The sequence below is a fragment of the Podarcis filfolensis genome (assembly GCF_964270895.1).
Source record: "Podarcis filfolensis genome assembly, chromosome: 15".
Lineage (NCBI taxonomy): Eukaryota > Metazoa > Chordata > Lepidosauria > Squamata > Lacertidae > Podarcis > Podarcis filfolensis.
In genome coordinates, this window is record NC_139618.1 from 14,604,960 (window position 1) to 14,620,046 (window position 15,087).

The 15,087-nt window shown below is 49.3% G+C and overlaps 2 protein-coding genes across 4 annotated transcripts; both read right to left on the minus strand.

Annotated features, from left to right (window-relative positions):
• Positions 1 to 802: 802 nt before the first annotated feature.
• LOC310750318 (claudin-4-like) lies at positions 803 to 14,033 on the minus strand. 3 transcript variants are annotated; one of them, XM_083588209.1, is made up of 2 exons: positions 13,898 to 14,033; positions 803 to 2,999 (listed from the first exon to the last, which is right to left on the minus strand). In XM_083588209.1, the coding sequence occupies exon 2, from the start codon at positions 2,983 to 2,985 to the stop codon at positions 2,335 to 2,337; it is 651 nt and encodes a 216-aa protein (XP_083444335.1). In that variant the 5' UTR covers positions 2,986 to 2,999; positions 13,898 to 14,033; the 3' UTR covers positions 803 to 2,334. The 3 variants fall into 3 exon arrangements, with proteins under 3 accessions (XP_083444335.1, XP_083444334.1, XP_083444333.1); XM_083588208.1 differs by having other exon boundaries at positions 803 to 2,996; positions 13,898 to 14,017; XM_083588207.1 differs by lacking the exon at positions 13,898 to 14,033 and adding an exon at positions 5,635 to 6,351.
• On the minus strand, positions 6,492 to 8,482 carry LOC310750324 (claudin-4-like). The gene has a single exon (XM_083588215.1). It carries the CDS (start codon positions 8,252 to 8,254, stop codon positions 7,625 to 7,627), a length of 630 nt encoding a protein of 209 aa, XP_083444341.1. The 5' UTR covers positions 8,255 to 8,482; the 3' UTR covers positions 6,492 to 7,624.
• Positions 14,034 to 15,087: the final 1,054 nt, after the last annotated feature.

The following is a 15,087-nucleotide window of genomic DNA, read 5'->3' on the forward strand; positions in this document are numbered from 1 at the left end:
GCGACAAATCCTTGCAGAAATATGGATAAGGGTGAGTTCCGTGTTGCCAAACTGGGTTCCCCAGTGGGCAAAAGAGGGTTATAACTCAGTTTGGCAGGTCTGCAAGGGAGGAAGGGATGGCGAGACAGAGAGCGAGAAAATGCTTCTTTCTGTAAAGGGCTTAACTAAAGTTGACTTAGCCTAATGGAGAAGAGAAGGATATATAAAAGCAGTTCCTGGCGATTTAATACAATGTGCATGCATGCCTTCTAAAGAACAATGGGTGTGGGCCATTTAAAGGAGATTGTTATGTACTGAGAACAATAGGATCCAAAAGGCAGCAGTCTGATTGGTCCTAGAACAATAGGATTCAGAATGCAGCAGTCTGATTGGTCCTAGAACAATGCAGCAGTATGATTGGTTGGCAGGAACCACCCAATCATGCTCCAGATAGAAGTGAATCCACAACCTGATTGGCTTACAGTAGAATTCCGGAATTAGCCAATCATGTGCAGCCCATTGTGTAAATAATGTATATAAAGCAGATACTTTGAGGGGACATTCATTCATTCCTCCTCACCACTATGAGCTGAATAAAGAGCATGAAATCACTTTGCGACTCTGAGTATATTTCAGAGATCAAGGCTCCAGATAAATACTGACTTCCTGCCCACAATTACTGGAGTTGCAGGACCTCTTGGCTCCAACAGCTTCCTTGTGGGCAGAAAAGCCCCAGCTTGGGAGTCTCCCGGGCCAAATGGGATTCTTGCCTTTAAGGCAAGATTGCCACAGCACAGCCCTGCGGTGATGCATCAATGCTCCATTAAAGTTGTATTTTTATTTGCATTTTGCACCTGGTTTAAACCTGCACCAACTTCCTTGTGCTCTTTTTTGAGGAGTCACTGCTTATTTTAAAACACCAAAGTTTACATAGGGAGGACACCTCTCTCCCTCCTCTCTTTTTACAGGACGAATGTGGGTGGGGTTTGCAGAAGCTGAACAAAGGCGTGCGAGCGCAGGTTTATGCTTTTGGAAATGTTACACAGCCTCATGCTAGCTTGGGTTGATGGAAGTTGGGTGTCCAGCAACATGGAACTGACTCTCTCAGAAAGGCTTTACTTTGTTGAAGGTTTTTAAGCAGAGGTTGGATGGGGGCCTGTCAGGGATTCTTTAGCTGTGGCTCCTGCATAGCAGCGGGGTTGGACACGATGAGGCCCCTTCCAACTGTATTTCGGTGATTCTGTGATTCCATGATTCCATATCCTCCAACATTTCTCTGACATTCTCTTCCACATCAAGAAGCTTCCCCTGCATTTGATCTTGCTGCAAACATATACATCATATTCACATCTACATCGGTCACCTTGAGCCAATTACAACCTCTCGGTTGAACCTACCTCACAGGACTGTTGTAAAGAAAAAAAGGTGCGAGGGAAGGGAATGTGTGTAACACCTTCAACAGATAAATGGAATTTGAAAAAAATAAAGCTGTAAACTGCCTTCCTATCAGGGAAAAAGGCAGGATATAATACTAATATGATGATTGATGATAATGATAATGATAATGATATAATAATAGTAAGTGTGAGAATGATCAGGAACATACCAGAGAGTAAATCCCATTGAACTCAATGGGACTTAGATCTGAGTAAAAATGCTTAGGATTTCAGTGTGAAGTTGCACAGTCTTTACCCATTTACCTGAGAGTAAGCTCCATTGAATACAGTGGGACTCACTTCTCTGCAGTAGACAGTGTAAGGCTCCATTTACAATCAAGGAATAAACACGTTTCCGAAAAATGGCTCGCTGCTGAAGCATTGCAATTTTAAGTGGATTGGCGACATTTTCCTTCAAGGCTTCATACACCAGCTTCACCATTTCCTTCAGTTGGTGCAGGAATTTTATTTTCAGTATAAACAGGACTCCATTTTTGCAGCTACTACACACACGCCACTTTTAATTGTTTTCCAAGACGTGGAGGGGAGGAAAAAGGGAAATTGTGACATTGTGGGATCAAAACAGAAACTGGGACTGCTTCTGTAATTTGGGACTGACCCTGGAAAACAGGGACACTTGGGAGGGTATGTGATTCGATCTGCCGAAGGTTGATATGGCTGGAGAACCGGTGGCCTTCCAGATCTTGCTGGACTGACTACAACTCCCACCATTCCCTGATCATGGGTCATGCCAGGGATGGGTGTCCCTTTAGTACCAAACGCCCCCTGAGTTTATACTCTGGCAAGGAGTGACTTGCAAGAAGCAACATGCAGCTTCTTTGCTCTCCCCCTGCACAAATCCTATAGAAGTGAGAAACCTTTCCCCTCCTGAAGCGAGAGGTGCGCCCCCACATAGCAGTCAAACATAGTCTTTCCGGGCATAGCTGCCCGGGGTGGAGTGCCTCCCCCCAGCCCAGTATCTCACTGGGTAAGGTTTGGTGCTCCCCTTCTGTGGGAAGTGGCAGCACAGCATGGCCCCTCCGAAGACTAGGAGGGCACTGGCTGCCCATCCCACGTACAGCGAGATGCCCAGCTCTCGCTTCAAGGCCTCGGGCACCAGGGGGTTGTAGAAATTGCTGACGATGGCGCTGGCAGACCAGGAGATGGGGACAAGCAGAGTCAGCCCGGCCAGGATGAACCCCCCACCGGCCACTGCCGAGACTCTCCCCTTGGCCTCCGGGTCCTCCACGCAGCGGGTGCACTCGGCTCCGGTGATGGCCACGAGTAGGGCCAGGGCGGAGATGGCGATGGAGACCACCACCAGGGCGCGGGCTGCCTGAAGGTCAGCGGGGAGGTCCAGCAGGGAGTCGTAAACCTTGCATTGCATCTGGCCGGTGCTCTCGTAGACGCAGTTCATCCACAGCCCTTCCCAGAAGACCTGGGCCACGATGATGTTGGAGCCAATGAAGGCCGTCACTTTCCACATGGGCATGGCACAGGCCAAGATGGCGCCCAGGAAGCCCAGGACCGACAACACCAGGCCTCCCATCTGCAAGGCCAGGACCGCCATCGTGCTCCCCCCTGCTGGGGAAACACACAGAGGGCGGTTAGTTGGGTGCAGGAGCCTTGGGGTTGGGAGAATGCCAGATAATGCTTCCCAAACTTTTCAAGGGTCTGGACTGAGGGGATTCTGAATACAGTGGAACCTCGGTTTTCGAACGTAATCCGTTCCAGAAGACTGTTCAACTTCCAAAACGTTCGAAACCTGAAGCGTGCATTTCTGGAAGCATTTCCGTCCAGAAAACTCAATACGGAAGCCATGTGGCACATTCAGCTTCAGAAAAGCATTCGAAAACCAAAGCAATTACTTCTAGGTTTTTGGCATTCAAAAGCCGAAACATTTGACTTCCAAGATGCTTGAAAACTGAGGTTCCACTGTATATTGTCAGGAGCCAGAGTCAGGAGTAGGTCAGCCATAAAACACCCGGTTTCAGTGAAGTTGACCCTTTATTCAAAGAAGCTAAACAGCTCTGGCTGTTTACATGCACACACCTACCTACCTACAGAGCTTTTTTTCTAGGGGTACACAGGGGTACGCATGCCCCTAAACATTTTGTGAATCTTTGTACTTTTGTCCATTTACTGTATTTATTTTCCCCGATTTGAACTATAAAATGGTGATTTTCTTGAGTCAAAATGAGAGTACCCTTAAACATTTTTAAAGAAAAAAAAGCATTGCATACATACATACACACACACATACACACACACACACACACACACACACACACACACACCATAGGTATATGGTCATTTGAGCTCTGCCCCTTAGATACTTTTAGCTTATGAGATACATTTTCAAGAAGGGCAATTTGCCAAACCCTAGAGCGCCAGCAATCCAAATTATTAAAGGTTTTCTAGGATTCGGCAACACAGCCCCAGGCTGCCGCTGAGAAATGAATATTAAGTTATTTACTTCTCAAATCCCGCTCCATTTTCGTACACAGGTTCAAATTTGCCAGGTGGGAAGATGGAGCAATCATTTGCTGAGTTATCAAAGAGATCTCAGCAAACACTTCCACCCCAAATGCAGCCGCCTTTGAGGAGGCCCACAGCCTGTTTTTCTGGCCGCCACACCTGGCAGGGAGCGGGTGCAAGGGGGTGTAGTTCAGGGGGTTGTAGCTTAGCTGCCGCCAGCCCTAGGAGACCAGTCTCGGCTTCCGGCTCAGAGAGGAGGAGGCCCAAGCGCTCCCATGGAGTCTGCGTTGCATTGCCACCTCTTGAGCAAGAGTCTCCTTCTGTGGTGCTGGCCGTGAGGGAGGAGTGCCTCCTTCCGCACCCTCTCTCTGTTTGCCCTCCCACCCAAGATGGCAGCCGATTTGAAGCCATGAGGCGGCCTGAGGCAAGGGACGGCCTGCCTGCTTCAGCCCTTGCGTGGGAACAGTGTTCAAAAACATCTGGTGTTCAAAAACATCTCCACCTAAGAAAGAAGCTGTAGGTGTGAGGAAAGAACCTGCCGTTGCTCCAGAATGATGTTGCTAGACCAGGGGTCAGCAAACTTTTTCAGCAGGGGGCCGGTCCACTGTCCCTCAGACCTTGTGGGGGGCCAGATTATATTTTGAGAAAAAAAATAATGAACTGATTCCGATGCCCCACAAATAACCCAGAGATGCATTTTAAAGAAAAGGACACATTCTACTCCTGTAAAAACACGCTGATTCCCGGACCGCCCACGGGCCGGATTTAGAAGGTGATTGGGCCGGATCCGGCCCCCAGGCCTCAGTTTGCCTACCCATGTGCTAAACTGTGGCTCTCGCCATTTTCTCTGCTGTCTGCTGGGAGTCTTCAGAAGGCCGCAGGGCCCTGCAGATAGTATGGAACTGTTTATGTGAGAAGGATGGAGACAGACTAATATTGATGCATCCCAACTAGAGACTTGCCCGGCCTCCCCTCCACACAGCTCCAAATGGCTTATATTTTATAGAAACATGGACTTCAGATCTATCTGTGGCCCCCACTATAATGCTGAAGCAAGACATCCCAACCAGTATAAGACCGGCATCTGCAGACCATGACTGATCAGGTTTTCTACTGTGAATGTTAAGCTCATCAAAAAGAGAGAGAAGGGGAGGAGAAAGTCAGAGAGAAAACATTTCCTTTTGAGCATTTGCTTTGCTTAAATTTCTCATCTGGTCCGCTGATGGGGCTTGACTGGAATGTGTTCTCTCTCTCTCTCATAATGTTAGAACTCAAGAACATGCCATTAATCTGAATGCTGGAAGATTCAGGACAAAGAAAATAAAGTCCTTCTTCACACCACAGATGGTTAAACCATGGAACTCATTTCCACAGGAGGCTGCAGTCTGAAATCCTGCCCATCACTTTAGACAGTGCCGAGCTAGATGAGCCCATGACCTGATTCCATACAAGGCAGCTTCCGATGTTCCTCTGGGCTGTTTGCAAACTCAAAACTTCCCCTCTTCTTGCTCAAGAGACCTATATCAGCTCTTTACCTCTCAAAACCAGTTCTATCCCCACCCCTGGCACACACACGCGCCCCAGTCTGGTATACAGTGTCTTCTTCCTCTTCCTTGGAATTAGTAATGTGCCAACACAAAGGTGGCAGAGCAATCAGGTTACTAAAAGACTCGCCCGCCTCCCTGCCCGCCCGCCCGCTAAGCAGCCGGAAAGGTGGTTCAGTCCCATTAGGAATATTTACCTGCTGTTCTTGTTGCCTCACCTAACAGAAAGGGTATCGTGGAGGTGGGGGAAGTAGCTACAAAATGATTGAGGAATAATAGATTTGTAGAGTTGGTAGGAACCTCAAGGGTCATCTAGTCCAACCCCTGCAATATAATGCATTTTAATATTATTTACATGAATGTTGGCATTTTTTAACGTGCCCTTTCCCCTCATGTACACATTATTTGGTTGTGCAAAATTCAGAAGCTGCAGATTTCAAAGGATGGCTTTTTTGATTTGCAAAATGTTTTGGGAGAGCAAATCAGGCTCAACTTGAAATGCAAACCAAACCAAATTTCTCCCTGCGCTTAGACACAAGCCAGTGTTTATTCATTTCCCCCACCCTCCACCCCATTCTACCTCAGGGACCTTCAAGGTTGTTAATGATCTAGCAAAAAACAACTGAAGAGAAATATATAAGGGTCAGTGATTGAATACAATCCCTGAAAAAGGGGCACAGGAGCCCCCATAATTTATTTAATATTTATTTGTGGCATTTATATCCCACCTATTTTCTCCAAGGAGCTCAGAGTGACTGACATGGTTCTCTTCCTCCTCATTTAATCCTCACAACAACCTTGCAAGTTAGATGAGGCTAAGAGTGAGTTTCAGGGGTGGTGGGGAATTTGAACCTGGTCTTTCCCAGGTCCTAGTCTGACACTCTAACCACTACACCACAGCTGGCTTCCTTAGCAGGCTAAACGTCACAGCCCCAAGAAGATGACAGAAGATCTTGCAACCGTTAATGAGAAAGTGACTCATTTCCCCCTCAGCACCGAAATGATGTAAAGCAATTGCATGAAAGGAGTATGTGGAATGGAGAGGACAGAAAGGTATGCTTCTTTTTTGTTATTTATTCAAAGCATTTCTAGGCTGCTGGATGGAATTTACAATCAAATAAAAGGCAATTTGAAAATGCAAAAATAAAATACTGAAACACACACACGCACAAACACCAGAATGCCTAACTTGAGATTCTCTATCTCTCTGTCTCTCTCCCACCTCTCTCCCCCTCTTCCTACTAGGGCATCCCTGATTCAGGCAGAGGCAGAATATGAAAAGCCTGGCTGTCAAAGGAGAGATCAGCCTCAGAGCATTGCTTGGGCCATGGAAAACAAGATAGTTGGATGTTACTGTAGCTGGTGGGAGCACACAGTTCTGCTGGCTGGCGGCACCGATGGAAGGCTGCCACACTAAGTAGGCCAGCATAGGTCAAAACACCCACTTCCCCAAAAATATACTGACTGAATAATGGGCTAGAGCCACTAACCAGAGGGAAAGAGGTTCAGAAATTGACCTGGAGCATCCTGAAGAGTCTCTGGAGGTCCCTAGCCCCTGATACAACATTTCTGGCAGCGACTGGTCCCCAAGGTTGCACCCTGTGAGCTTCGTGCCCAAGGGGGGATTTGAACCCTGGTCTCTCCCAGTTCCTAACCTGTCACTCTAACCACAACACCACAATGCAGACTCTCACTGGCTTCCCCCTGCCACTCCACAGTTCCAAGCCAGGTAGCGAGATGCAGCTTCCAATCCTAGGCAAACCCAGAAATGCTCCTGGAACACAGAGACACACACACAAACCCTTAACCCCCACCATCCTGGGGCTGTTAGTCCCATCCCTTTGTGGCTCTTGAGTCTCAAAGTCACAAGGAAGCTTCCCTCAAAAGCTTCAGTCCAGCTTAGAAATCTAACATCCGCCGGGTGGTTTGGAAGCGCACTCTGCTTCTGCAGCTCAAAGGCAGTGTGACGGAAGCCAGTTCCTGGCCTGCTTTGGTGGTCAACCTAGCCGCGTTCCCGTTTTAGGATTTGGTGGGCACAGCAAACAAAGGCTGCTTCCAGAGTCAAGACACAAAGTGTGGGGGGTGGGAGAGAGACTCAGGCAGCGAAGGAGGTCCCTCTCCATCCGCAGTAAAACCTACTCAGTCGCCTTCATGGTGGAAAGGTCCCTCAGGAGAAGGGGATGGTCCTTAGACGTAGTTACTGGCAGGCACTGACCGCGCCGCCATGTACTTTGCTGAATATGGCTTCTCACTTTTCGGAGGGCAGTTGCAGCACAGCAAGGCCCCGCCGATGATCAGGAGGCTGCTGGAGGCCCAGCCGATGAACAAGGAAGGCCCAAAATCCCGCCTCTGGTTGTAGGCGAGCATGGGGTTGTGGAAGTCCTGGATGATGGCATGGGTGGTCCAGCAGAGGGGGATGAGAAGCAGGAATCCCGAGAGGATGAAGAAGACACCAGCCGCGATGATGACCCGGGCCTTGGGGACTTCCTCCTCCACGCAGTTGGTGCACTTGCCGCCCAGGATGGCGAAGCAGGTGCCCACCACCGCCAGCACAATGGCGATGACCACCAGGGCCCGGCCAGCCTGGACGTCCTGCGGCAGGCCCAGGATGGCCTCATACTGCGTGCACTGCATCTGCCCAGTGCTCTGCATCACGCAGTTCATCCACAGGCCCTCCCAGATGCGCTTGGAGAGCAGGATGTTGTCTTCCTGGGAGATGGCCACTTTCCACATGGGGAGAATGCAGCACACAAGCGAGCCCAGCCAGCCGATGATGGAAAGGGAGATGCCCAGGACTTGGATTCCCATGGAGGCCATGGCTTCTGGAACTTTGGTCTCCCCTGCTGCGCACCTGCAGCCGAGTGGTGAGCGGGAAGACTTGGGAGTGTGAGGCAGGTGGGGAAATTTGGGAAAATTATAGGCTGCAACAGTGGGTGGAGTTTCCTGGCTCCATCCTGGCTGAGAGGACCCAGAGGCTCAAACCTGTTCCCCGGGATTCCTCTGCATCATATAGGCTGGGATCGTTGCGGCACATCTGGGACGAGAGGGCTGAGTTTCCCTGTTCCTGTATCGCTTGGGGAAACCAGCCAGGGATAAGATGGGTGAAAGAGGCTGGCCGGATGCTGTTGAATAGAAAAGGTGTTGCAGAGCTTGGGGAAGTTCAGAAAAGGGCATCCGGAATGATCCAGAGATGGAGCCACTCCCATAGGTGTGAAGATTTTGCTGTGTTTTTGGCACCGTATTTCAGGGGGAAAGCGAGTGAGAGTTGGCAAGATAGACACTTAATAAATTATGCATGGCACGGGGAAAGTGACTCAAAGGGACCCAAAATGTCATCTAATCCAACCTCCTGCATTGCAGGATAGAGAAAAGTTTTTTCTCCCTCTTTCATAATGCTAGAACTCATGAACATGCCATGAAGCTGAATGCTGGAAGATTCAGGCCAGAGAAAAGAAAGTCCTTCACACCGCAAATAGTTAAACGATGGAATCACTTCCACAGGAGGCAGTGATGGCCACTAACTTGGATGGCTGTAAAAGAGGATTGGACAAATTCAATGCAGATAAGGCTATCAGTGACTCATATCCATGATGGCTATGCTCTGCTTACATGGTCGGAGGCAGTAATGCTTCTGGATATGAGTTCCTGGAAATGCCAAGATGGGAGAGAGAGCTCTTGTGCTCAAATCCTGCGTGCAGGTTTTCCGTTGGCTGGCCACAGCAAGAACAGGATGCTGGATTAGATTGGCTTGATCCAGTAGGATCTTCTTATGTTCTTAGGTTAATTTATTGAATAGTTTGATTCAATACATTCAGGTCTGAATCAAGACAACAGTTTCCTATCCCATTCCAGGGGCTGATTTACTCAGCAGTGCTAAGTAAATTGTGGGTTGTGAAGGTCCATCGGTTTCATTTTGCAATCATTTCAGCTCTGGCTCTATTTTCCACCACGTAAACATGATTTCTGTTGTCACTAATTACCACTGCTTCAAATGGCCTTTTTGCTGATGTTTCGGCTCTGATCGACTTGCCACGGACTGTAGCTGTTGCATGCCATTGCCACTTAATGCCAGCCTTTGCCATTTTGTTTCCTTATCACCCATTTGTGCATAGAGAGGGATACACCTGACAATAGAGGAACGTGTTCCCTGCCTTAGGTAAAAGTGGGCTCTAATCCACAGGAAAGCTTCTGACAGGTGCCAGGTGTGTAGCTCAGGGACAGAAGATTTGCTTTCAGTAAGGAAAGTCCCAGAATTGATCTCCAGGTCAAAAAGAATCATGTAGGAGATGATGGAAAGGCGGAGGACTGCAGCTCTGTAACTGAGCTCCTGTTTTGCATGTTGCCAGTCAGTGTAAGCAATACTGAACTAGGTGGAAAGTTGGACTGGCTCATTCTAAGGCAGCTGCTTTCTACATTCCTGATTGGGAAGGACTGGTGCTCTGTGACAAAGCATCAGCTTCGCTTGCAAAAGCTCCCAGGTTCAATCAGGAAAAGCAGGAGCAATTGGATTACCAAGCAGGGTGGGACACAGCGTCTCCTTTGCATGCAAAGCGCCCAATCCCTGCTGGCATCTCAGAGCAGAACTGGGAAAAGACTCCCTAAGACCTTGGAGAGCTGCTGCCAGTCAGTATAGAGAATATTGAGCCAGATGGACCAGTGGTTTCACTTGGCAAAAGGCAGCTTCCTGAGTTAAACCTTTAGTCAGAACAATGAGGACTGGAGCCTTGGGCTGTTTATAGAGGAAAGGCTGTAGTTCTGGCCGGTAGAGCATCTGCTCTGCATGCAAGAGGTCCTGGGTCTAATCCCTGCTGGCATCTCCAGGTAGAGCTGGGGAATAGACTCCCTGCCTAAAACCACAGAGAGCCATTGCTGCTGCCAGCCAGTGTTATGATAGCAAGCTATCTAGGTCAATGGCCTTCCCACTTCCATGCAGTCTGCTCCAGACATCGTCTTGTCCTCCTTGGAAGGCGTGAGGTCCACAAGCAGCAGGGCCACGCCCCTGCCACTGAAAGCACCAAACCGGTCTGGGCAGTGAATGTTACCAGACACACCGCACAACAGCAGCAGCAGCAGCAGCCAGCAAGCCATCATCTCAGAGGTCTGTGGAAATAGAAGCCAGGGAACGTGGAGGGTGGCTCCACTCAAGGCAACCTGCTGCCATCCACTCCTTCCCTTGTAAACATCTTTAGGATCACAGCCCCAAAAGCGACGCGGTGAATCGGATAAGATCTCTTTAATCAAGCGACCGCCCTAATAAGGTTGAGCGCATTGTTAAGCTCACAAGTGGAGTACTGGAAAGACACCCCCCCCCCCCGTATTCTCATAGGAGAAGGCTAGCATGGATCCACAGCTAGAGGCAGTAATGTTTTGGACATCAGCTGCTGGGAACTGCTACAAGGGGAGGTGGTGCTTGTGCTCAGGTCCTGCTTGCGGGTTTTGAATCTGGGTCTCCACAGTCCTAGACCAACACTCTCATGCTCTAATTCTTCACATTTTCATGGAGTGACATAGACCAAGTAGATAACATTGGGGTGTGGGCTGCCCTATATCCCCACCCACCCTCTTTGGGCTGCCTGGTTGATGTTGACCCATGACAGGGCATTTTCAGTGGTGGCTCCCTGGTTCTGGAATGCCTTCCCTCGTGAGGTGCATCTGCCTCCCTCATTATTGACTTTCAGGAGGAATTTTTTTTTTTAAATGTGTTTTACCCAGGCCTTGGCTGGCAGAAAGACACTGTCCCAGACAACACTGAAACTACCAGCTGAGTGAATGCAATTGTTTAAAGCTGTTTGCATGATGTTTCCAAACGATGTTGTTGTTGATCATCAGTTTCTTGCCCGTGGCTCCTTAGGGAGGAAGGGCGGGATGTACGTTGAATAGATGATGAAGATAAAGTAAAGGTAATGCATTCAGACGCCTGGCGAAAACAGTGTGTGGCTCACTTGGGGTGCATTAAGTGCGCAACACTCTGTTGGGGAGATTTATTTGCAAGAGCAAATGTGCGGGTGTTCCTTTTGAGGAGGCGAATTCTCAGGTATTCAAGGCATACCTATCTAGGAACGTACTCTGGCAAAGGAATGTGAAGGGCAGGGGCCGAGAATGAAAAGTTCTTTGTCATGAAAGGCTGGACAAGGGCCAGCGAGGGATCTGCACTGCTTGTTGGCTTCCAGAGATCTCTGCCTGGCATTGCCCTCCATGCTTATGGCATGCAGGCGATGGAACTAAGAGCATAAGGAGAGCCTGCTGGATCAGGCCAGTAGCTCATCCAGTCCAGCATGCTCTTCTCACAGTGGCCATTTTCTCCAGGATGCTTGCAGGGCATCAGGTTAGGTAAAGGTAAAGGGACCCCTGACCATTAGGTCCAGTCGTGGCCGACTCTGGGGTTGCGGCGCTCATCTCGCTTTATTGGCCAAGGGAGCCAGCGTACAGCTTCCGGGTCATGTGGCCAGCATGACTAAGCCGCTTCAGGTGAACCAGAGCAGTGCACAGAAACGCCGTTTACCTTCCCGCCAGAGTGGTACCTATTTATCTACTTGCACTTTGACGTGCTTTCGAACTGCGAGGTTGGCAGGAGCAGGGACCGAGCAACAGGAGCTCACCCCGTCGCAGGGATTTGAACTGCCGACCTTCTGATCGGCAAGTCCTAGGCTCTGTGGTTTAACCCACAACGCCACCCGCGTTTCATTGGGCATGAGGTTATCAAGGGCTATTAGCCACGATGGCTGTGCTCTGCCTTCACAGTTGGATGCAGCAATGCTTCTGAATCCCAGTTGCTGGAAACCATAGAAGGGGAGGGTGCTTTTGTGCTGGAATCCTGCTTGTGGGTTTCCCATTGGGGCATCTGATTGGCCCCTGTGAGAATGGGGTGCTGGACTAGATGGGCCATTGGCCTGTTCCAGCAAGCTCTTCTTACGTCTTTGTGGGCTGTTTGGGGAGGTTCCCTCTCCCTTAGGGGTTTATTTTCTAAATATTTGTCATACTTTTGCAAAACTGGTGGTTCATGCAAGCCTGCTGATACTTCCCTGCTTGGGCGGTTTAGTTTTGGCTCTGAGAACGAGTTAGCAGCTAGTAGTCATCATACACCAGTAATGGTGACACCGTTCTGAGAAGGCCCATGCCGTCAGTTCTGCTTGCAAAACCATAGAGCTGAGCTAGTTATTCATTTCCGTCTGTTTGCGGAGTTCCCAAGGCCTTAGAACAGGCCCTTTCCACAACTCAATATGTTTTCGAAAGTTCTGCAGCACTTGTCAAGCGTGAGCTGAATTGATCCAGGCAAAGTGGTTTGCAACGCAGCTCAGGTCTTGCAAACACAGATCTGAACAGCTTATCTTAGCAGCCAGGAAGATTGTCAACAGGAAATGTCACCAAAGGTGGAACTGTCCCACAAAAAGACAAACTGGAGAGGTCAAAGGTCAGGAAAGGAGATTAATGTGTAAGGCCGGGTCACTGCTGTCACTTCCACCTGACCAAGGCTAAGTTAACCAGGACAGTGCCAGGCCTAAGAGCCAGCAGCAAATCAAGGATGCTGTCTCAGGAAAACAAAAGTGGGATTTGAGTTGGAATCTCCATAGATCAAGAAATGTAGCTGAGCAGCAGAATATCTGCTTTGCATGCAGAAGGTCCCAGGTTCAATCCTCAGTGACGTCTCAAAATAGGGCTGGGGAAAAGATTCACTGTCTAAAACCTTGGAGAGCTGCTGCCAGTCAGTGCAGACAGTACTGAGTTAGATAGACTAAGGGTCTGTTGAAGTATATGGCAGATTTCTACAATCCTCTATAAAGCAGCCCTTGGTTTGGAACTGGAATCTTAGCTCGGTTGTTGAGCACCTCCTTTGCAGGCAGAAGGTCACAGGTTCAATCCCTGGCATCTTCAGACAGAGCTGGAAGACCCTCTCTGGAGACACCCCTGCGCCTGTAACCCCAAGGAGCAGCTGCCAATCAGTGTAGACAGTACTGAGCTAGATGGACCCAAGGATCTGGCTTGGTAGTTCTCAGAACAAACAAAGACTACCTGAACACACAAAGGCTGATCTGGGGAGAAATGATACTGGGCTTTCTATCAGCTGGATAGCTCAGTTGGTTTGAGCATGGTGCTGGTAATGCCAAGGTTGCAGGTTCAGTCCCCATAAGGGGCAGCTGCATATTCCTGCATTGCAGGGGGTTGGACTTGATGATCCTCAGGGTCCCTTCCAACTCTATGAATCTATATGAGCATGTGGAAATACCCCTGTGGGGTGCCAGTCCCTCTCTGGTGGGATCCCCGCCTGTCTCAGGCAGCATTTGACCCAACCCACAACAGCTGGGCCCATGGCACTGATGCCCAGAAACCTCTTCTTCCTTTGCCAAGGCAATCTGGGGTGCTTCAGGCAGACTGAAGGTTAACCCCGTTTGCTGAGCCCCTGAAATGCCCAGCTGGGCCAGGACGTGGCTGGAGTGGGGAAATGGGGGGAGGTCCACTCACCTGCGGAGCTCTCTGCGGCCTCCAGTGAGCGAAGGATCCCAGGAGATGGCGGAGGGAGGGAGGGGACGGGAGGGAAGGGGCGGCTGGCAGGGGTCTCTCCCTGGGCATGGAGTGGAGCTGCAGAGCGAGCTCCTTGAGAGGGGAAGGCAGGGCCAGGCAGGTCGCCAGGGGAGGCGGAGAAAGCCACAGGGGATCAAGAGCAGGTGTGCGGAATGTGTGCCTGGAATCAACAGCCCCGTCCTGGAGGGAAGGGAAGGAGGCAGCTTTGGCTAAGGAGGCCCAGCGAGGACGTGAGTGCAGCCAAAGACCTGCATGGCTGAGCTCCTGCTTCCCAACTCATCCTGCCTTGCAACAGTGAATCCTGGAGAGAGGGAGAGAATGTCAATGCACGCTCAGGAATTCCTGCAGCAGCTGTGACAGAGAGTAACTCCCACCCCAGATACCTCTTTGATTATTTTTATTTTGTGACTGATATATTGCATTTATATCCCACTTTGTTCTCCAAGGAGCTCAAGGTGGCATGCATGGTTCTCACCCTCCTCGTTTAATTCCCACAACAGCCCTGTGAGGTGGGTTAGGCTGAGAGGCCCAAGGCCACCAAGTGAGCTTCATAGCCAAGTGGGGGATTTGAACCCTAGTCTCTCCCAAGTCCTAGTCCAGCATTGTAACCACTGCACCAGGCTGGCTGAAATAATAATAATGGTGAAATAATAATAATAATAATAGTAGTAGTAGTAGTAGTAGTAGTAGTAGTAGTAATAATAATAATAATAATAATAATAATAATAATAATGTTTAGAAAATAGGTAAGAGCTGGGAACGTGATAGATATTGTAACACACAGCCCAATCTCTGAGCAGCAAGAGAATCTAGGGGTTCCAGCACTTACTCAGACTTTGGTTTCTGTGGAATGAAGGTAGGTGGAGACTGTGGTGTCTTTAGGATTATACGGCTTTATTTACACATACCTATATACATCCTGAGCATGGAATGGAAGGGCTCATACTTCCTCCTCCCGGAAGCCCACTTCTGACACCAGTGTTGCATGTTCCCCAATCTCTGAGCAGCAAGAGACTAGGTTCTAGCACCTATCCAGGTTCAGTTTCCTTGGGAAAAGGGTCAGCAGAGATTGCAGTATCTTTCGGATTATATAGTTTTGTTTACACATATATACAACCTGAGCATAGGAT

Bases quoted from the DNA above. Each gene is read 5' to 3' on its own strand.
- LOC310750318 (XM_083588207.1), bottom strand. From the start codon at position 5,749: ATGACCCTTGAGGTTCCTACCAACTCTACAAATCTATTATTCCTCAAT. The intron at 3,000-5,634 runs GTAAATATTCCT...GTGTTTCCCCAG, and splicing joins TGAGGCAACAAGAACAGCAG to CAGGGGGGAGCACGATGGCG.
- LOC310750324 (XM_083588215.1), bottom strand. From the start codon at position 8,254: ATGGCCTCCATGGGAATCCAAGTCCTGGGCATCTCCCTTTCCATCATC.